At 37.6% G+C, this 22,332-nt stretch overlaps 4 protein-coding genes across 6 annotated transcripts; all 4 read right to left on the reverse strand.

Annotated features, from left to right (window-relative positions):
* Window positions 1–1,344: 1,344 nt before the first annotated feature.
* Window positions 1,345–5,459, reverse strand: LOC116255670 (GDSL esterase/lipase At1g29670-like). 2 transcript variants are annotated; one of them, XM_031631570.2, is made up of 5 exons: window positions 5,038–5,459; window positions 3,958–4,194; window positions 2,714–2,960; window positions 1,694–2,020; window positions 1,345–1,609 (listed from the first exon to the last, which is right to left on the reverse strand). In XM_031631570.2, the coding sequence occupies exons 1-4, from the start codon at window positions 5,407–5,409 to the stop codon at window positions 1,737–1,739; spliced, it is 1,140 nt and encodes a 379-aa protein (XP_031487430.1). In that variant the 5' UTR covers window positions 5,410–5,459; the 3' UTR covers window positions 1,345–1,609; window positions 1,694–1,736. The 2 variants fall into 2 exon arrangements, with proteins under 2 accessions (XP_031487430.1, XP_031487429.1); XM_031631569.2 differs by having other exon boundaries at window positions 1,345–2,020.
* Window positions 5,460–8,688: 3,229 nt separating this feature from the next.
* Window positions 8,689–13,224, reverse strand: LOC116255665 (GDSL esterase/lipase At1g29670-like). 2 transcript variants are annotated; one of them, XM_050078178.1, is made up of 5 exons: window positions 12,782–13,224; window positions 11,994–12,230; window positions 10,400–10,646; window positions 9,365–9,437; window positions 8,928–9,067 (listed from the first exon to the last, which is right to left on the reverse strand). In XM_050078178.1, the coding sequence occupies exons 1-4, from the start codon at window positions 13,151–13,153 to the stop codon at window positions 9,397–9,399; spliced, it is 897 nt and encodes a 298-aa protein (XP_049934135.1). In that variant the 5' UTR covers window positions 13,154–13,224; the 3' UTR covers window positions 8,928–9,067; window positions 9,365–9,396. The 2 variants fall into 2 exon arrangements, with proteins under 2 accessions (XP_031487421.1, XP_049934135.1); XM_031631561.2 differs by lacking the exon at window positions 9,365–9,437 and having other exon boundaries at window positions 8,689–9,067; window positions 12,782–13,222.
* A 1,985-nt stretch (window positions 13,225–15,209) lies between these two features.
* Window positions 15,210–15,986, reverse strand: LOC126410140 (GDSL esterase/lipase At1g29670-like). The gene is made up of 2 exons (XM_050078311.1): window positions 15,785–15,986; window positions 15,210–15,481 (listed from the first exon to the last, which is right to left on the reverse strand). The coding sequence occupies exons 1-2, from the start codon at window positions 15,984–15,986 to the stop codon at window positions 15,210–15,212; spliced, it is 474 nt and encodes a 157-aa protein (XP_049934268.1).
* A 3,033-nt stretch (window positions 15,987–19,019) lies between these two features.
* LOC116255983 (GDSL esterase/lipase At1g29670-like) lies at window positions 19,020–19,762 on the reverse strand. The gene is made up of 2 exons (XM_031632092.1): window positions 19,561–19,762; window positions 19,020–19,291 (listed from the first exon to the last, which is right to left on the reverse strand). Exons 1-2 carry the CDS (start codon window positions 19,760–19,762, stop codon window positions 19,020–19,022), a joined length of 474 nt encoding a protein of 157 aa, XP_031487952.1.
* Window positions 19,763–22,332: the final 2,570 nt, after the last annotated feature.

A 22,332-nucleotide genomic window follows, 5' to 3' on the forward strand; every position in this document is an offset into this window, starting at 1 on the left:
TTAAGATGAATTGAATGGGAACTGCAAGCTAAGAAGTTTAATGTGACGAAGTTCAAAGGAAACTGAACTCGTTATTAGCTAGGCTAATCTTTGCAAATAATTTGATGATACTTTATGAAACTGAGAAGAGGTGTCTAGCATGTATTAAATATGTGCGACATGATTTAATAGAAGGAAAAAATGTAGTTTAACAATCAGAAATATGTTATTATTCCACTTCATGTGGAAAATGAAGTGAAGGCGTATATTAGTTCACTGCCCCAAAAAAAATGGGTTTTTACTGACGCGTGGAAAACCACATTGCTAAATATGGCTTGACGTCTGGCTTGACATGTTAGTGGAGGTCGGTAGAAGGCACTTTTACTAAATGCGGGTATACGTCACACGTTAACTGATGTGACTTATGCGTCAGTAGAAGGCACTTTTAGTGATTGGAGATTCTGCACAACAAAATTCTACTGACGTGAAACCCGCATCGATAAAAAAAGCTTCGGTTTCAGTGATGTTCTCTCCATTCCCGTCAGTAAAAATCGTTTTTTTTTTTTTTTCCAACCTTCTCTTTTCGACAGTGGAAGCTTTGGTGATATCTACTTTACTGATGTGTCAATAAAGTGTCAGTAAAGGTTGTACTGATGTTTTTTCACATTTTTAGTGACACTTTTGGTGAGTCAATAATGACCTGTCAAAATATTGCTATTTTACCATCTATAGGTTTGTTCCTCCCTTTTGAAAGTTGCATCCAGAGATATGTCATTGTCGACGAAATTAAAATAAGAGCTGGCTTGTTAGAAGACTTATTTATATAGTACTATGCAGGGAAGTGCTTGATCCATCATGTCACTAACCAGGTTTACGGGTTAGAATGGTATAAACGTCGTGATTGGCTGGAGTGGCCTTTGTGAGAAGGGAAGAGTAGGTCTAAAGGATATGTTTGTGTATAACTGAAGACAAACGACCTTCTTGCTGTGTAAGGCCCATTTGCCAAATTCTTTATGGGCATTGTTGATACAGGGGAAGGAAGTCTATTGATATGTAAGCCAAATGTGAAGTAAGGTTCTGTTTAATTATCTTGTAGATTTCAAAAGAAATTCGCAACCGGTTTACCTCGGGAACTAGACCAGATCCGAGGCCTTCATTTGAGAATGCTGTTTATGTGGTGCAATAGGCAAATTGAGTTTGTAATGCTGCGGAGAAATTGGTAGTGATCATGAAAGAGTAGAATCAGAATGTCGTTTACAATGGGATCAGACAGAGTGATAAACGGGATCTTCTCAATTTTGAGAATCTTCTTCCTATATATATTCAGCAGACCCATGCTGGTGGGAAGCCCATAAAGGTGGAGGATTGTCTGAGAAGGGCACTGTAATTAAGCAAAGTGAAGCTATTGGATTATTTCCACATTACATCCATAGCGATAGCTGTAGATTTTCTTTGATGTATTACAATGTAGCTGTGGAGACAATTGGTCTTCTGTCATGCAGAGTCCTGTAAATTCTGCGTCTAGATGAGACAATCTTCCTGCTCATTGCCACAGGTTGTCCTAGTAGATGCGTTTATTTGACCTTGTTTTTGGTTTGATTCCCTGGATTTTCTTCCCTTCTCTGAATTTCTACAACGTAGGCTTCTGGTATTAAGCTACTAGTAACTGAAGAAATCAAATTTGTCTGGGCGCGCTTTAAAAAGGATTCAATACCTTTTCAACATTTCATATAGTTGGCAGCGTCCAAAGAACACTTCTAAGCATCATTTGCCCATGGCTTTGAAGACAAGGAGAGGGAAGTACTAAAGTACTCTGAACGAAGGCTCGCTATATGCTTCACATTGAACGGGTAGACATCAGAGATGAGCTGAGAAGCGTAGGCCCTTTCACATATCTGTCTGTAGACCGTCTCCGTAGGGTGTGTAGCGTCGTAGTAAGCATAGCTTCTCCTGTCTGCGCATGGCTCAACTCCTTCCTCACATTTGGGGTTTCCTAACTGTTTCACCTTAACACAACATGACTCGTTGATGACCTTCAATCCTAGCAAATTCCAGAAAATGATTTAGACAGCATGCTACCACAAACTTAATAAACAGAGAACAGATCGCACGTAATTTATCAAAAATTCGCTACTGTTATCTAGAGACAACCAAATTTAAGTTTCTTTTCACTATTCTACTTGAACAGGCATGCTTTTGTACCCCATTGTTGTCAGTTGGACAAGCTCAAGTAAGATTTTTATACATTTGATGAGAAAAATTCGATCATAGAATATTTTTTTACATTTCATATGTTATCAAACATTGGTGTACATGTCAAAAATGGTCTGAACTCAGAGTGGAATTATAGGTTTCTACTGTGAAGCTTAAATCCGTCGGACTGAAAAAAACTGAAAAAGGTGTAATTGAACAAGGATCCTCTTTGAACTCGTTGTGTATGGATGGTTCACATTTATTGGCACCTTGAAAAAGAGCCCAAAGTTAGTCGTGTGCATCTTTCATCATAAAGCAGAAGCAATGGAGATCAAGTCTCTTATGATGGGGCAAAAGAAGATGATGTAAAGGGTTTAACATCAGGGAACATCTAGGGTGCATCAGACTTGGCAGTTAAGTCTCACAACACGTATATAAAAAAATTGTTACTTTTCTAAAGGAAAGACTTGAAGATGCACAGAGAAGGGTAAGTTTCTAACAACTTGCCGTAAGTTTTTTGGGTAAGTTTCCAATAACATACCGTAAGTTGCAGGATCATCGATCATGCTACTGACAATTCCAAACATGTCAACGTAGGAAAACATAAAGCCCGGCACCTCTTCACTTAGTTCATCCAGAGCAACCCGCAGCACATTGTTGAACACAATTGATGCATCATTGTAGGCCTTTACGCATGACCCATTGTTCAGCTGTCTAGCAGAAGGCCTACAACCGATTGGCTGGGTATTAAGCACCACAAATTTTCTTGCTCCAGATTCATAAAGCCTCTGAACATCATGCGCAACATTGTGTATAAACGATCGAGGTGAAATACCACGTGCATATCAGTCCAATGTGGTTGGAGATAGAGAGCATGCATCATATCCAAAGTTCAACAAAACCAAGGAGATATTCAAAATAGCAAGCACATGAGATATTCTGAAGAAAACTGGATACTATTTACTGTCCTTGAGGGGCCCAAATAATTGCTATGGTCCTAGGTGGGAAAGTATCATGAACTAAGGAGTTAAGTGGAAAACAATTTTAACTTGATATAATTATTTTCATCTGCAGTTATTCTTTGCTGTAAACATTTACCAATATCTACAATTAACTTGCATCTAAACCAGTTCAAATCTCAAGTACAGTCAATTGCGATAAGAATTTTAGTCAGATTCGAGTTTGTTTTGGATCTATAATCTTATTAAATGGAGAACTTGTGAACAGATTCATGTATACATTCATAACCAAATTTCATAATGGACTAATATTTGTTCTGATATCCAACTTAATTGATATGGTCCTCATGAGATAAGCATTTCTTTCACAGGGGACCGTTTGACAGGAATGACTGATCATGGGGATGTCAGATCAATTTTAGTCCTGCTGGAGATTTGGTTGATTAATAAAATATTAGTTCTCAAAAATTAAATGGTTTTACTCTTGCATATCAAGGAAGTTTTCCAAAGCAAAAGCTGCCGGAAGTTCAGGCGTGTCACACTATAGAAATAATTCTTTATACCAATGGGCCCATCTGCAAATCTAGATGAAGACTCGAAAGATGAGCAACGGGAAACATAGTATGTCAACCAACCTCAAATTTCAAAGACCATAGCATGGATTCACCATACTATCAGACATCCCAAGCTAGGGTTTGAACATAATAAGCGTCCCACCCCCATGGATAATTAGGACTGACACTTTTCTCACACACACATACACACACACACACACACAGAGAGAGAGAGAGGGAGAGGGAGAGAGAGAGAGAGAGGGAGAGAGAACCTTGAGTTGTTCAGTGAAATTTCCTACTAGCAACTCTGTAAATTCCTCCAAATTACAGTTAATCTGGCCTGATTCAAAGCAGTCGGACAAGTAATCTACTGCTCCAGAGCTAACCAAAAATATGCTCTGCGACAAGTAGGAAGAGAGTTCAGAACTGCCGTTAAGCTGAGACCTCAAATCCGACAGGGTTGCCTTCTGAAAGTTGGTGATTTGATGGCTCAAAGGTACGATATCTTCCTGCACATGACAAATTAATTTTCCAATGGTACATCAGTTGCTTTGAATTACAAGTGTGTATTAGTTTTAGGCAATATCAAGTTTAGTAAATGTGAGCAACAGAATTATGTAATCCTCCCGTTAGGATTCCAAACCAGTACTTCCTGACTCCCTACCTCTGATGTATTCATGGGGAGCTGCTTAGTTTTAGAAAAATTACAAATAATTGCTTGAATTTATAAAATAATTCACAACACCAAGATATTGAAAAACACAACTTTGCTGATCTTAACAATAAATTTATAATAGAGAGTTTTTTCTTCTAATCCACAATTTTCTTTTCTCATTTTCATTGGGGCTCGACCTCGGTGTTATGGGGAAGACATGAAAGTACATCCTCTCCTATGAACACGCAATCCTTTCATAAACCTTGGAGTGCTGATACACACAAAACATAGGACAGAGGTAAAATCAGTTAAAGGAGCCCTTTCATTTTCAGGAATTACAATTATGTGGGTTTTATTTTAGTTTGTTTACCAAATTTCTTTTTGAGAAGAAATCCTTATATATACATATATTGAAAACAGCCGGCTACCTTTATGACCGTATAATTTTTTTTTTATTCTGTATCGTAAAAAACCGTTCAAAATGTGCATTCAATTGTTGAAAACTATGGCCAAGCAAATGTTGCAGCGAATGCATTTTTCTTAATGGTTTTTAGTAACACAAACTAGAAAAAAAGACCACTATATATATATAACCACTTACAGCTATGGGGAAAAAGCTAAAACTAAAAGAGATAGCGCACTTTCCTCGAATTGCCTACAAAATCATTGAAGGATTCCGACTAGAAGGTTGCCTTACATCTTGGTTGGTCGAATCAAGGACGCCGGAACCGACGGATGCGTAATTGACTCCAGCAAGAACTGAGCTCCCTTTAGTTAAAGGATCATAAAAAACCGGAAGGAATGGAGGTAAGCCCAACAGTTCCCCCAGTATGTCGGCCGGATTTCTTGCATTAGTGGCTCTCCCTGTTGGACCGAACGGAAAATCAATTCCATACGGGTAGTATTTCATCTTGAGATTGGTATCCAGAAAGTCATTGTTGCCGGTGTCGACGATCGAGTCGCCGAAAATAAACATGGCCCTGACATCGCTTCCTGCAACAAGCATCGTCAAGTGTTCGGCGAAGAAAATGAAGATCAGAAAAAGAACGGAGAAAAATCTCAGCTGCATCTTAAAGAAACTATAGGTATGTTATCAGATGTTTTCCACAATTAGGTGAAGGCGCGAGTCTCGTGGTAGCGTTATATTTATATGCTCATTTCGACCAAATTGTTAGTTGAGTGCATCACTTACATGGACTGTGGGTTGGCACAGTTGGCAGACCCACGCATCATGCTAATAAGAGTCAAATTAGCAAGATCTGATGGACAAAACACGTTACGTACACTCCTGGGTATAAGATGGGTACGTAATGACCAAGATACGTTTAAAGAAGTGAAAAAAAAAAGATTTTTAGGACGGCAAAGAAGAACCAAGTAAAAAGTTAAAAGTGTAATATATGTATATTTTACAAAAAAAATTCTAACATAACCCAACCTCTTTCATTGGTGTATATTTGTTGTGAGCACACCCTTGGCCACACAAGTCGATCTTATTTGATGAATCTAAACTTGAATAGGTTTTGCTAATGGGCCAAATAACCGAGATACTTCCATCTAAAAGTCCATGTTGAAATAATTTCGAAACAGTCCCCATGTTGACTGAAATGTTTTTTCTTTTGAGTAATGTCAGGGTAACAAGTTGTTTCTTGCCATTTTGAAGGAGGAATTGAAGGCTGTTAACAGGCAGGTAATGGTATTAGAGTTGATTTGACATTTGAACCTAGGGTCCTACATATATTGATGTGGGTGCATTAAGATGGGTAGATTTTAATACTCTAAAAATTTAGTCTCATATTTAATATTGTTATAAAGCTTGTGAGTTTTACAATAGGTGAAGTTTTGGTGAACCTTTTGTTTTCCATCACAGGTGCCTTTGGTCATCTATAGTATACAAGGGACAGAAATGACTCGATCGACCGAAAAGAGTTTTTTAGTTGTAAGGCAAAATAATAACCTTGCTAAGGCAAACCGGTTTCAAACAGTATTCTTGGTCGAGTAGAGCTGGATTAACGATTGCTTCCTTCTTTGTATAAATACGGAGTGCGAGCACACCAAACTGAAAGTTAGAAACTTTACAGGTATGGCCTGTCACACACCGAATGTCCTTTTAGAAATATTGATTCGTGGTAGGTTGATAAATTTATTTGATTGTCAGTTTCTAATGCAAGCACAGTGAAGGCGCATGTGATCAACATAACTTTTACAGGGCTATACGTATTTTCTGTACGTACAAAAGGCTGACAGAAACAAGTGAAATTATTTCGAATAACATTACGTGCGGTACTATCTTTTTTAAAGAGCTTTATGCTTATATTTTTACATTGAAGTCGGAGGGGATTTTGTAGGCAATTTTTCTTTTTTCCCAAAATCCAGTTTTACGTTTTCATCCAAATAACAGCACCTTATAAGAGAGAAAAATTTCTCTACGGGCGCCAACCCCGCGATCAGGTCAAGCAAAGAACTAGCCAGAAACTTGCTCCACATATATTCCTAAAAATTCTTGCAAAAGTTTCCCCCATTTCTATTGGAAAAAAAAATAAAAAAGAGAAAGGCTTTTGTCTTAATATACACTTCGGCTTGGGTAGCTACGCTGATGAACTTGTATTGTCCAGATTTGTTTGGGACTTGCAGAGTAATTTTTTCTTCATATTTGTTCAGAGAATTCAGCCAGCATCTTCCAGATATTTTGGTTATGTCGGAGACCCTTTTTCATTGTTTTGCCTATTTCAACAATATGTCGTTGCTTTGACCTCTTGAGACAATCTTCCCCACCAATATACTCAATAGACCTTCATCTCACTTTATTTTTGTCATTGTCTCTTCTTCAGTAGTCTTTGTAAGTTTGTATCAAGTTGATGTAGTTAAGAACAGGAGAACAAATTAAAAATTTCAAGCACATAACACGAAGCTTCTATAAACAAATCAATCATTTACTTACCAGCCCTCCCTCGCAGGGTTGTTGCGGCAATCATTTAGCTACCACCATGCTCTGCCCATGACCTTTTTTCTTTAAGCCCAATCGACATAATAAGGGGCTTCTAGATATTGGATAGCAATCTAAACTCCATGTTCCGTCGAAGTTAGAAATTAGAATAGTACAGGGTTGCTTCTGCTATACAGTTTCCAGTATTCGTTGAAAACATGGTGCATACACGAGCTATTTTTGCTATGGTAGTATGGTAGATCCACATGTTTCACCTTATCCTTCAGGTTGGAACAAAGGTTGTTGATTTGCATTGTTTGATAAAACCAAGTTCGACAAACGAAGAACATTTTTTAACTCGTCATCAGTCTCAGATGACCCAACTTCCTGCTTAGCCCTGAAGAACTTCGTAGTGTAACTGGTCGGACTAGTATTCGTAGTGTAACTGGTCGGACTAGTAGAGAATTGAAGGGTCAGATGGCAGTTTGATTCTCGTGGGTACTACTGCCTTGAACTGCACACGGCAAGTACGTTGTGCTTAGTTAATGACACTTAATTGATGAGTGTTTTTCTCCCCACTTAGGTTCCAAAACAGACCTAAATCTCGTGAGTAAGAGTAAAGAGAGGGGGGCTTTAGCTTCAGTTTTGTTTACTAAAAACTCAGACCTAATTATACGTGCCACCCAACCCCAATACACAATTTTTCGTGGGCTGAGGTTCTAAAGCAGACCTAAATCTCGTGAGTAAGAGTAAAGAGAGGGGGCTTTAGCTTCAGTTTTCTTTACTAAAAACTCAAACCTAATTATATGTGCCACCCAACCCCAATACACAATTTTTCGTGGGCTGAGGTTCACACCTCAGCTTATAAAAAAGAAAACCTCCCTATACAGGGACAAAAGGTGGAAACTGGAAAAAATGGTACTCCCAAAATGTCCATTTTTTTTAAGATGTCTAAAATGCCGAGGAGTAATGTCCATGCACAGCCTTTTAGGGCATGCATTACACCCCTGGCCTACTTGTATTGGGTTTTTGCCTGATTTGATACCCCTGTCCTACTTGTATTGGGTTTTTGACTGATTTGATACTCCTGTCCTACTTGTATTGGGTTTCTGACGGATTTTTATGAGTACTTAGCATGCATAGGAACCTGTATACATAATGCAAATGTACAATTTTTCCTTTTGGTGCATATTGCACACGACCCGAACCAATCATTGGTGCATAAAGAGCAGGTGGATCACTTTAGTTTATTTTATTTTGCTTGTAGTTTTCCGTTCACCAGCATTTGAGAACTCACTTTGTAAATGGGTGAAACATGGTTAGCGCGCAAGTATCTAGATAAACATTTATATATGGGATTCCTGGGATAGGAGATGGGAGGATCCTCTCCCTGTAAAGAAGAATAAGAACAGGAAGAAAAAGAAGGGAGACCATAATAATCTAGTTTTGATTTAGAATGATGGCCCGTGCTTTTTCACTTCTCAACATGCTCTACAGATGACAGCACCCAACAAAGACTTCTTCTAAGCAACATCCCATGGCGCCCTTGAAGACAAGGACGGGGAAATACTGATGTCCGATGAGAGGCTTGCTAGACGCTTCACATTGAATGGGTACACGTCCGTGGTGAGCTGAGAAGAATAAGCCCTTTCACAAATCTGCTTGTACGTCGTCTCTGTAGGGTGCATGGCATCGTAGTAAGCAAATCTACTCCTGTCTAAACATGGTTCAACTCCTTCCTCACAGGCAGCCGTTCCAATCAGCGTTGATATAGCACAACACGATTCGTTGATGATCTTCAGTCCTAGAAAATTCTCCAAAAACAAATTAGCTTGGAAACTTCTTTGCATGACCATTTGCTCTACAAGTTGGTAAACTTAAAAGAACAAATCCTTTAAATTTGCATGTAATTTAACAAAGGCTTTGTATTTTTTGGTGAGTGAGGGAGACCCACTATCTAGCAGAGAACCCAAGTTCCTACCTACTCTTTTATCCTTTCAGCGTAAAGGGCATGATTCGGTGCATCGAGGTGTTGTTCCTATTATGGTTTAACTTGCATCAGTAACACATCTTTCGCAGTACAGGAGGTTGATGCACTTACCACTAGAAATAAAAATTGGCCACCTACAAGACTCATCCCAAGCTGTTGTGCCAACCCCTCGGGCAGAAAGGGTCTGCATTTAATACGATACTTTAGGAAACAAAATTTGCAAGTTTCTTGTTAACATTCTGCTTGAATAAATTTGATTTTCATGCCCAGCTTTTCCAATCGAAAATAGGATATGAATTTGACGCATTAAAAAGTGAAATTCTCATTCATTGAATTTGTGATGGATGATGCTAATTATTGATCGCACCACTAGACTTCAAAGCTATTGGTGTGTATTTTGTTTGCGATAAGGACGTAGCAATTAGTGGAGACACTAGCTAAAAGCGGCCTTCAGTGCACTATAAAAAAGGTGCAATCTGGATGTGTAGTCAGCTTTGGCTTGCAATACCTAAAAAGGCCCGTCCAACCAAGACTACTACTGTTAGGACATCAAAGTTTGTTATGCTATCGACTAAGTCACATGGGTGCAAGTACAGGTTTGGGTAAGGATTAGGCGAAGTTGGTACAGATACAGTAGTTTTTTAATTTTGAAAAAATTAGATACGGAGGTATGACAGTGTATATACATAAATATGTACATTAATAGTCCACAAGAATTCTCAAAATTAAAGAAAAATAAGAGGAAAATATAGAATCTTGGTGGAAGGATAAAGAAAAATTTGGTTTCACAACAAAAAATGCCGGAGACCAAAATAAGTGGTGGCATGCAGGGCACCGAAGTCATATATACTTACTTTCATTTTAGGGAACAGCTAGAATAAGTCATGTTACACATAACTTCCTAAAAGCACAGATAAAAGGATTATGCTAGAAATCAATGCTTGTATCTGGAGTGAGGATTAATTGGGCGGTTGCATGTTTCATCTTATAACTTAAGTCATGATCCAACGAGCAAAGTTTCTACTCATTGTCAATGAACTCTGGTCAGTATATGTACCAGGCATGTGGTTCATGTTATTGGGCAACACAAATAGGTGATAATATGCATGTGATAATTAATTTAATTGAGATATGAGAAAGACATACCATAAGCTGCGGGATCATCGATCATGCTACTAATTATTCCAAACATGTTGATGTAGGAAAATGTGAAGCCCGGCATCTCTTGGCTTAGTTCTTCCAGCGCAATCCGTAGCACGTTGTTGAACAAAATTGATGCGTCGTTATAGTCCTTTATGCATGACCCGTTGTTCAGCATTCTGGCAGAAGGCTGACAACCGCTTGGTTGGGTATTCAACACTGCAAATTTTCTTGCTCCAGATTCATACAGCCTCTACAAAAGCAACGTACGCATATTTACAAATATTGATGTAAGAATCTTTAGGGCTGGAATCGGAAACTTCGATCTGAATTTCCAACAAAGCGATGGCAGTCAATATTTGATATATATATATATATATATATATATATATATATATATATATATATATATATAAGAAAACCAGACATTCTTTATATATGCCATTTTGAAGGCACCAATATTTCAGTTAATGACCAATTATGATGATCTAAAAGAAAATATAATTTCAGCTATATATTTAATGAAACAGAAGGGACGTCTAAGTTCAGAGTATTTCTTTGTGCACAGTGATGTTTTCTGCTTTAAAAATCATCAATATTGAATCCCAATTTCTGCAAATTAATAAGAAAAGATAAAAATGAGTTCCAGTATGCATCAAACAATCAAATGCTATATCTACTCAGTACTGGTAGCTGTTAGATGGGCAATTGTGGATTGAACTGGACATCAATGGACAAGATCTTACAACCGATCCTCTCAAGCACCCAAGTTTGGTTTACTTTTGTAATTAAATCAATGAAAAGCTCCTAACTGTCCCCAAAGGGCATAGCTCAAAAGGTCGGGCTGGGGGCGTCATAGAGATCTCATCGCCTACCACTGACAGACCTCTGTACTCGGCAAGGGGAAGGGGAAGGAAGGGAGCTTGGGGCTCTTTCGCAGACACTGGGATTAATCATCCTACTAACCCAAAAAGCTCCAGAGTTAAAGAGTCAAAATATGATGGGAAAGTATCTTACTCAAAGTTTATCCTTCAAGCAAAACAAGTGACCGGACCAAATGTTAGGAACAACACAATGTTTCTCACGCACTCTCAAGAGGGGGTTAAAAAGGAAGAAAACAAAAATTTACATAGTTCGGTACAATAACCTCCTACGTCCACTGTCGCATAGATCTTTACTATTCACTCTCAGATGAACACAGATGCTCTCAGAGAGAAGATAGGAAAACTGCGGCCCTTCTCTCAACATAAGGATTAGGGCGAAACCCGCATTTGTACAAAATAACATAAATGCCCTTACATAAGAGTGCGTTGATCAAGTTCCATACACCAACACCAGACATTAGTATATATTAATTTTAAAAAACTAAATATAAAACAGATTGAAACATCAATAATGGTTCACCGTCTATTTGAATGACTTTTCAATTCCACTTGAAACTCAATGCAGTATCGCATGCACGAACATCTGATTGGCAAGGATTCACCAAACGTTCAAACATACCCAAGTTAATTTTCAACTGCGAGTCCATGAGCAAAGAGTACTAGAACCTTAGGTAGGCCGACTTTTGGGGGGGGGGGGGGGGGGAGAGAGTGAGTACCTTGAGTTCTTGACTGTAATTTCCTACTAGCAACTCCGTGAATTCCTCCAACTGACATTCAATCCTACCCGACTGTAAGCAATTTGACAAGTAGTCGACGCCTCCAGAGCTAACCAAAAATATGCTTTGCGCTAAGTAGGCGGAGAGTTCCGAACTGCTGTTAAGTTGAGACTTCAGATCCGGTAAGGTTGCATTTTGAAAATTGGTGATTTGATGGCTTAAAGATACCACATTTGCCTGCAAAATAAATTCATTTTTCCCATGATATAGGGCTCCAAAATATATGTTGTAAGTAAACGTAAGAATTATAAGCAACAAAGCTAAATGGTTGATCTTCAACTTCATCAGATGATGGGGAAGTAAAAAATCGCTAAGTTTGAGGATTCAATGAAAGAGAAATATGAGGAAAGAGTGTGACGGCTGTTGATTGTATTAAGATTATACTCGTCAGGATGTAATATTTTTTTTTCTTTTTTGCTGTGGATAGTTACCTTTCATAAAAATCACTTATAGATTATTATAATAAAGACGTGTTCATGGGTTAAAAATATCTTAATTTCTTCTAACCAATTCTCTGGGGTAAGTCTCGAATGTTATTGCTGTCTTTTACTAGTTTGGGACGTGGGATCTATGCAAACAAATTTAAAAAAAAAAGGTGAATAATGTTAAATAATATAAGATCTCAACAGTTATTGCAACATGCAGACTAGTAGCAAGCCCTGGAATAATAAACAAAAATAATGGAAACGACGAACTAAGTTTAGCTACATGGATGTATTTCCACTTACATCTTGGTTAGTCGAATCAAGGATGCCGGAGCCGATCGATGCGTAATTGACTCCGGCGAGAATTGAGCTCCCTTTAGTTAGAGGATCATAAAAGACAGGAAGGAATGGTGGTAGCCCCAACAGTTGCCCCAGTATGTCTGCCGGATTTCTTGCATTGCTGGTCCTCCCGGTAGGACCAACTGGGAAATCAATACCGTATGGAAAGTATTTAGCACTGAGGGTTGTATTCACAAAGTCATTGTTGCCGCTGTCCAGAATGGAGTCGCCGAAAACAAACATGGCCCTGACATCGCCCTCGCCCACGAGAAGTGTGAAGTGTTTGATGAAGAATATTAAGCAGGTCAGGGAAGCAATGGAAGCAGGTCTCAGCATCTCGTGGAACTGTATGCTACGTGAGTTCTCACAGATTCCCTAGAATTAATCAGGTGAAGAAGGTAAGGAGTTGACACATCCAGTAAGCCTCATGTACAGTTGAACAAGAATGTTAGTTGAGTGATCTGATCATAAGGTAGACCATAGTCCAACTCAAGTTTGGCAGGTAGGTCAAATCCAAAGAAAAAGTATTGCACATATTCTGCATCAAAGCCAACCGGTTTAATGTAGTTGACGAACCAGCTTCTGTGACTCCGGAACCAGTTTGATGTAGTTGAGCCAGCTAAGTTTAAACGAGTCGAATTCTTACAACTCAAACTTGCCTCATTTAACATTTTGAGCATAAATTTAAACCTGAAACGAGTCAAGATCGAGTTGAGTGTTTACAAACGAGTTCAAGTCATGCTGAAGTTGGCACAGCTTATTGTGCACACCTACCCAAAAGGCTAAGAGATCACAGGCACAACTAGTTTGGATATATTAGTTACCATGTTTCGACTAGTTAATTAGATATTACTTTATCACATACACATCCAAATGGGTTGGCAGAAAGCACAAATAAAACTGTAGATCACATTTTAGATAAAATATTTGGAGCCAGATGTTCCATAGAATGCGTATCTTTTGGATTTGCTAAGAAAGACGTATGAAATTCAAAATTAATTATCAATTGTATACTTAATTTTTTCTTAGTGACAGACCAATTACAGGATTCACGTTCGTAAAAGCATTTATCTCGTTTCTCCTGGACGGTTGGCCTCTTACTTTTGTTAAAAAGAATGAGAAAGGATCTTTTTGCAACTGTGACGGAAATTTTCTGCTACGGCTGTTCCCCGGAAATTTAATCAATGAACAAAAGTTAAGGCGTGCCAAAGGATTGTCATGGGCAACTTTAAAACAGTTTAGATCCCCATATTCTGACACATCCAGAAAACATCATGTCTTAACTTAATCCACACACATACGCGTCTATTATTGCTTGCTTCCCCCAACTCAATTTTTTTCTTTAAATGTACAAGTAAATTTTAAAAAATTTCACGTAGCTTATATAAAAATTTTCAATAATGATATTTCGGCCTCTCTCAAAATTTTGAAACCATAATTCAGCCTTCCTCAAGAAAAAAAATCCAGGCTCTATCCCTACCTAGAGTGTTCAAGCTGTCGAACAACTCCTTAGGTAGTTTAATTGGATTCTTAGGTGGGCAGAAAGAATACTTCTTCGCACCACTTAGACGAGCGCCGAAGCTCCCACCCAATCCCATGCAACTATTCCAATGAAAATTGTAACAAACCTCATAATGGATGAGTGAGCCTCTTGTCCATTATTGATAGACGTTCTCAAGTTTAACATAATATTTATCAAATTTATATAATATTATAATAAAATGTTGAAGTAAGTAAAAGCTTCTGCAAAAACACATAAAGTGCGTCAATCTGTTTGAGATGCAAACATATTAGGAAACACAAACTATCTAGCTGATCAACTATCTACAAGTGGAGCTTATAGAAAAATACTGATATGCAGGGGGTGAACATGCGTGCCAAATTTTAGGGCTGTTCATGAGCAAGTTCGAGCCAAGTTGAACCAACTTGAACTCAACTTGAGTGTCTTGAAAGAAATTCGAACTCAGCTTGAGCTCAAGTCGATTTCGATTTCATTAGCTTGAGCTTGACTCCGTTCGAGCTCTTAAAACTCAAACTCGGCTCGAGCCCAGCCATGCATTTTATTAAAAAGGTTATTTTTAAAGAGAGAGGTGACCTATAGTTTTGAACATAGAACTTCTCCATACCAAACACATGCATACCCATTTAAGCAATCTACTTTTTGGAATAACTTTATAAGACATATTTTATGTATATATTTTTTTCTAGCTTACTCATTGAACAGCCCTAGTCTCAGTTGTTTGTTTATCTTACAAACTTTGTAGTCATGTGACCTTATCCTATAAACTAATTATACATGTATACAGGCTAACCATACTGTGTTTTATTTGAGTTTAATCAGTACATCCTCTCAAGAGCCATGATATCTTCGCTTCATTGAACGATATACAGATTAAGCATCACTCCATGGTTGAACATTCGAAGAAGCCCCAACATCCAGAGTGAGGTTTGCTAGAACATTGACATTGAATGGGTAGACCTCAGTGTCGAGCTTAGAGAAGAAGGCCTTCGTCGACAATTGCACGTAGACACTCTCAGTCTGGTGCACCGCGTCATAGAAGAGGTAAATGCTCCTATCCGAGCACGGTGCGACTCCTTCAGCACATGCCATATCGCCACTACTAGCGGACAGGGTACAACAAGTTTCATTGGTTACCTTCAATCCTGGAAACCAACCAATCCAATGTATAGCTGTTTAGAACCAATATATTTTAGTAAAGCTAGGCGTGGACACAGTGTGCAATGACTTAAATACTTCTATTTAAAGTCAAAAAATAAAAAATAAAAGAGCAAAAAGATATTATGAGAAAGTTAAAATGTCTAAAATGAACACTTGTTTATAAAAAATTTCAAAAAAACTCTAACCCCCATTCTTTTTTTCTTTGGTGTACACTTATGCATGCACACCCTAATGCATGCAACTCGATATAATATGTGTGAAAAAAGAGGGCTACTCAAGTTGCTTACCGTAAGCAGTTGGGTCGTCGAGCATGCTCATAACCATGTGGAAGATATTGACGTAGACGAAGCTGAAGCCAGGCTTGTCTCGGCTCATACCATCCAGAGCATACTTCAGCTGGTGATTTAGATACGAGTCTGCCTCGTTCAGAAAGTCCTCGTCGGAACCATTATTTTTGGTTCTAGAAAAGATGTTGGACCCAGCTGGCATGAGATTAAACACCACGAACTTCCGTTCCCCAAAATTATATAACCTCTAACGCAGGTAAAAGAGGGAAAAAAAACATAAAAGACGTGTAAGAAATGAAAATATAATGATTTGCCATGTCACCCATAAATTAATTTTCCAATTTGATAGAATGTCATAACTTCACCTAAGTCACATTGATTATGCATCCAGACTTGTTTTTCTTCTTTTGGGTTTAATATGGACTTAGGAGAAACCGCCTTCCATATAAAACCCAATGTCATACTGATCTTACACTTCCAACTTCCAAGATTATGGCTTGCTTTGGAGTCTAATTAAACCTCCAGTACATTCTTTATCTCGAATGTTTTGTACTATTATGGAGGACAAACTCTCTAGTGAGTATCAAAACTTAACATTTTGTTCTTCATGGTAAGCAACAACTTATATTTAAAGGGGTATAGATTTCATAAGAAAGAAACTATGCATGTTCTTGCAACAACAGCTTAAGAACACAAAGTTCTTATTCTAAAAACTATATATAACAACATTATATCTACTACCTTTTAATTGTTAAATCTAGAAACAGCATCCCAAATCATACTATGTTACATGTTAATAGTAAAATTTTGTACAAGGTGTCGTTTTGTTCACCACTTTGTGGAAAATTGTTAGCTTGAAAATGTCAGATACATGTAACTGGATGGGTTGATGAAATAGTATCCATCTTTTAAAAAAAAAGAACATGTTTATTTTACAAATATATATTATGTTGCCAATGAACGAGATATGGAGGAATCATCCACATGTAAGGAGGCATCATCGTAATATCATAATTAGCATTATGGGTCTTTTCTGCTTGAAAAGAGAATCTTTTGTTAAAATAGACGTAGAAGTGATGTGGATTATTCAAGAATCATGTATTTGAAAGGGACACATGGCCGGTCTCTTGTAAAGCTTCAGAGTTAGTGAAGACAAGGAGCAGATGGAAATCTGCAAAGGGCCTAAACAAGAGAGAGAGAGAGAGAGATGGAAATATGCAAAGTAGGAATAGTCTTTGGCTTACTGTTTGGCTAGTGGAAACGAGTATGCCCGAACCACCTGTGGCGTAACTGACTCCGGAAAGAATGGCACTTCCCTTGGTTTGAGGATCATAGAAGACCGGAAGGATGTGGGGGAGACCCAGCAGCTGCGCCAGTATGTCCGCCGGGTTTCTTCCGTTAGTGAACCTGCCAGTGGCACCCCCTGGAAAATCCACTCCGTAAGGATAAAAGTTGGCCTTGGAAGTCGTGTCCAAGAAATCATTGTTCCCACTGTCGACGATCGAATCCGGAAGACGAACATGGCTTTGGCGTTGCTCTCTGCCACTGCTACTAAGAAGTGGGAGAAATGAACGAAAAGCAGGAAGACAAGGAGCAGCATGTTGGGTGGAAGGAACTAACAAAGTTGCCGAGCTTTGTTAATCATATATATCATATGTGTTAGGTGCAATAGTCATAGTGGCACGAATTGCTACTCATATAATTAAAGAACGGCATGGATTGTCGGTCGGTTAGTACTCAATTTTTTTGTTTTTTATATTGGAGGACAAGACATCTCCTGCTACTTTCCATGTTTGTCGTTAACATGAAACATGTTCTCACCTTTAACCACAGGGGGGCTTTTTTTTCATACTTTTATAAGGCAAATTTTTTTTAAGCTTCAGTTTTACCTTTACAAGTGAAGAGTCATATATTTAATGAACATAAACATTTTGGTTATTGTAAATTCATGACACTTTAAAAGTTTAGTTTTATATTGAAAATTGGGCCGTGGGATTAGCCTTCTGCTCACCCAAAAAGCTAGTTGTAACTGGCTCTTTGAACCTATCTGGCTGGATTGGTCTGAAATCTCTAACTTGAATTCAAAATCCTATGTTAAAGCAAGCATTTAATCATTGGCATCAGTAAATTTGATTTAAATTGGATATCAAAGTGAACTGCTTGAAAAAAATTGGATACAGAAAAAAAAATTAACATCTGATTAAAAAAAAATATGAATCAGATTAGGATCTGATAAATGACAGTTGTTCTGGTTCGGATTTAATGAAAATGCAATCGGATTGGTTTCTTAGTTTTAACTAAATATCCTATATCTGATACCATATAATTTCAAAGACAGGTTCTTAAATCTTAATGTATCGCAATGTGAACTGCATTTAGTTTAAAAGTTTGATACATATTCAGTTGTGAATTTGAAAATCAGATTTGGATACAATTTGAATTACGAATTTATATTTAGATTTGGCTATAGTATAAATTTCTTCATTTGTATTTGGATTATCCAAATTTGAATACAAGTATACGAACATCCAATGAAGCAGATATGGCAGTATATTCATGCTGAACCAAGGACATAAAAGATGTGCATCGACAGGGGCAGGGGCAGGGGGGGTTGGCAGGGCTATGGCCCCTCTCATATTTTTAAATATGCAAATGTTTACTATAAATTTTACAAATTTTAGTTTAACCCATATAAAAATTTTAAAAAAATATGTTTTGGGTCCCTATCAGCCTGATGTCAGAAACCCGAGCCCGACCATAAAAATAACTACATAAAATGATAGAAACAATGTCTTAGTAGTGATAGAAATGAATCATTTAACTTGAGCTTTAAACTGTAAAGTTTAAATAATGCAAAACAGTGAAAAAAAACGCAAAAATTTTGTTGAGTTTTTTTCAAAGAAACGCTAAAAATGCATTTTTCATGGTTTTTAATTGTGTAAAAATAAAAAAACTAATAGAATAATTGGCAGTAGAGTACTCCACGTGACCTCAGGCCACTTACCGGTGGTGGGTACCAATGGCTACCTACCACCGCCACCACTTTGCCAGGGGCAGAGCCAGGACTTTTTTTAGGAGTGAACTAAACAGTCTGACAAACTTATTCGGTAGAGCTAAACTAAACTCGAATATAAAAAATATATCAAGTAACTAATTATACATGTATACAGGCTAACCATATCAATACATTCTCTCAAGAGCCATGATATATTTACTTCATTCAACGATATACAGATCAAGCATCACTCCATGGTTGAACATTCGAAGAAGCCCCAACATCCAGGGTGAGGTTTGCTAGAACATTGACATTGAACGGGTAGAATTCAGTGTCGAGCTTAGAGAAGAAGGCCTTCGTTGACAATTGCACGTAGACACTCTCAGTCGGGTGCACCGCATCATAGAAGAGGTAAATGCTCCGATCCGAGCACGGTGCGACTCCTTCAGCACATGCCATATCGCCACTACTAGCGGACAGGGTACAACAAATTTCATTGGTTACCTTCAATCCTGGAAACCAACCAATCCAATGAATAGCTGCTTAGAAACCGGTTATGTACACAACCTTGTGCAGGAAAAATTGTGAACACAAGTGTGCAATGACTAAACTACTTCTCTTTAAAGTTTTAAAAAAATTTAAAACAACAAAAAGGATGTCATGAGAAAGTTAAAAAGTCTAAAATGAACACTATAAAAAAATTGTGCACACAAGTATGCACACTCCTATGCATGCAACTCGATATAAGTGTGAAAAAAAGAGGGCTACTCAAGTTGCTTACCGTGAGCAGTTGGGTCATCGACCATGCTCATAACCATGTGGAAGATATTGACGTAGACGAAGCTGAGGCCAGGCTTGTCTCGGCTCATACCATCCAGAGCATATTTCAGCAGGCGGTTTAGATACGAGTCTGCCTCGTTCAGAATGTCCTCTTCTGAACCATTATTTTTGGTTCTACAGTAGATGGCGGACCCAGCAGGCATGAGATCAAACACCACGAACTTCCATGCCCCAAAATACTATAACCTCTAAAACAGGTAAAAAGGAAAAAAAAAAAAGCTTAAAAGACGTGTAAGAAATGAAAATAAAATGATTTTCCATGTCACCTATAAATTAATTTTCCAATTTGATAGAATGACATAACTTCATCCAACTCACATTAGGAGAAACCGCCTTCTGTATAAAACCCAAGGTCATACTGATCTTACACATCCAACTTCCAAGGTTATGACTTGCTTTTGAGTCTGGATAAACCTCCAATACACTCTTTAACTCGAATGTTTTGTACTATTAGGGAGGACGTACTCTCTAGTGAGTATCAATACTTAAAATTTTGTTCTTCATGGTAAGCAACAGCTTATATTTAAAGGGGTATAGATTTCATAAGAAAGAAACTGTGCATGTTGTTGCAAAAATAGCTTAAGAACACAAAGTTCTTATTCTAATAACTATATATAACATCATTATATCTACCCTTTAATTGTTAAATCTAGAAACAGCATCCCTAATCAAAAAATGTTACATGTTTGAAAGACGAAACTGGTGATTTTAGACAATGTGTTTTAGGAACATGTGTTTTCTTTTTTTAGAAGCAACTATGCTGGGAGTGGGCTCCTTTTATTTTGTTGAGAACACTAACAAATCCAGTTCCAACAGCTCTAGTCGCGGGTTATGCACCATTAATGTACTAACAAACATGACGATCATTCTTGGAGTGCAGAGACAGATCCCTTCCCTGGCTGGCTCCATGTATCTTCATGAAAAATTTAGTGGAAGGAGTGTTCTAGTAAAATTTTGTACAAGTTGTAGCTTTTGTCACCACTTTGTGGAAAATTGTTAGCTTGAATATGTCAGATACATGTAACTGGATGGGTTGATGAAATAGTATCCATATTTAAAAAAAGGAACGTGTTTCTTTTACAAATATATATTATGTTGCGGATGGAATCATCCACATGTAACGAGGCATCATTCACTTGTAAGGAGAATCTTTTGTTGAAATAGGGGTAGAAGTGATGTGGATTATTGAAGAATCATGTATTTATGGCCGGTCTCTTGTAAAGCTTCAGAGTTACTGAAAAAAGCTCCGGTGCAGCTGTAAGTGGCTCTAAGCCTCCCTTTCTTATCTGGCTCTCATTTTTTTTCCATTACAAGAAGTTTCAATTGATCAAGGCAGAACAACTAACAAGTTGTGAGAGAAGAGACTACTAGTTCTGTGCACTTTAAAAGAAAAATGTCCTAAGACTCTCTTTGCCAACTCTTAGATTTTCTGGCACCGGCCTTACACTCCAAATCCTTCAACTCAAAATGATCGATTTTCAGTAAGGTTGGGGACAACCCTCGCCGGAGTTTTCCAGAAATCCTTCAGCTCAAAATGCCCACTTAAATTCTTAACGGGGTTGATGGATTGGTAGCGAGTTTTTAATACACAATTTGAGAAAATGAAGTTGGAAAGTTTGCACCTCAAGCTGTTGGGTGAAATTTCCTTGCAATGTATCTGCCAGGCTGACGCATTCGGCAAAGGTAGAAACCGAGCAGTCTTGAGAGATATCGTCTCCACCGGAGTTGATAAGAAATATGCTCTGTGATAGATAGGATGCGAGCTCGCCACTCCCGTTGAGTTGAGACGCCAATTCCTGTAGCGTATAACTAATGAAGTTGGTCACTTGCTCCCCCAATGATGTGACGTTTGTCTGCAAAAAAATAATAAAATGCATATTATTGACTCAATTAGGCTGTAAAAGTGGGATTAGGATTGAATCTACATTTGTGGAATCAAATTTTAGATCTGAATTCGAGTATGACTTTTTTAGTTCTCACTTGAATGTGACTACTCATTTGAATCCGACTATGTGAATATTCAATAAAACAAAATATAATTAAGAATATATCTAATTCAATTCAAATCTGATATGTTAGGGGACCCCATACCCTTGCAGAATCGTATAACGAAAAGTCTAATTATAATAAAGAGAGCTCATATTTTTTCAATGGGTATATAAGAGATGACGTGAAACTTAAAATTAACAGCCTACAACTTTTAGCACATAAAAACGATTCTTTTATATCATTAGCCTACATCTTTTAGCACATGAAAAAAAAAATCTTTTATAGCATTTTCTAAGAAACTGGGTATGAAGATCACATTTAATTATCACATCATTTTCTTTGGAAATTGCTTGTAAATCTGGAAAAAAAAATATTGTCTATGTATTAGAGAATTAGAATAGTATACTTGAAAAGTAAAGAAGCCCATTTCCGCTCACTAACTGCCAGCTCAAACTTTAGTTTCCAAAAGCGAATAGGTTCAAGGTATAACATGAATATCTTTAACTATATTTCACAAAAAAAAGAAATTGAAATTAGAAAGCTCAAAACGATTATGAGGTCTTCAGAAAATAGCTAATAAGATGAGCATTATTATGAAAAAACTTTTCAAAAACTTTGGGTGAGCATTAAACTCACTACCCAAAAAGAAAAAACTCTAAAAGCTCTTCCCATTTCTCCTGCTTTTTAGGTTTTTGGGCTGTTTTAAGGACATGAATAAGGTATG

This window comes from Nymphaea colorata, chromosome 6, assembly GCF_008831285.2.
Source record: "Nymphaea colorata isolate Beijing-Zhang1983 chromosome 6, ASM883128v2, whole genome shotgun sequence".
Lineage (NCBI taxonomy): Eukaryota > Viridiplantae > Streptophyta > Magnoliopsida > Nymphaeales > Nymphaeaceae > Nymphaea > Nymphaea colorata.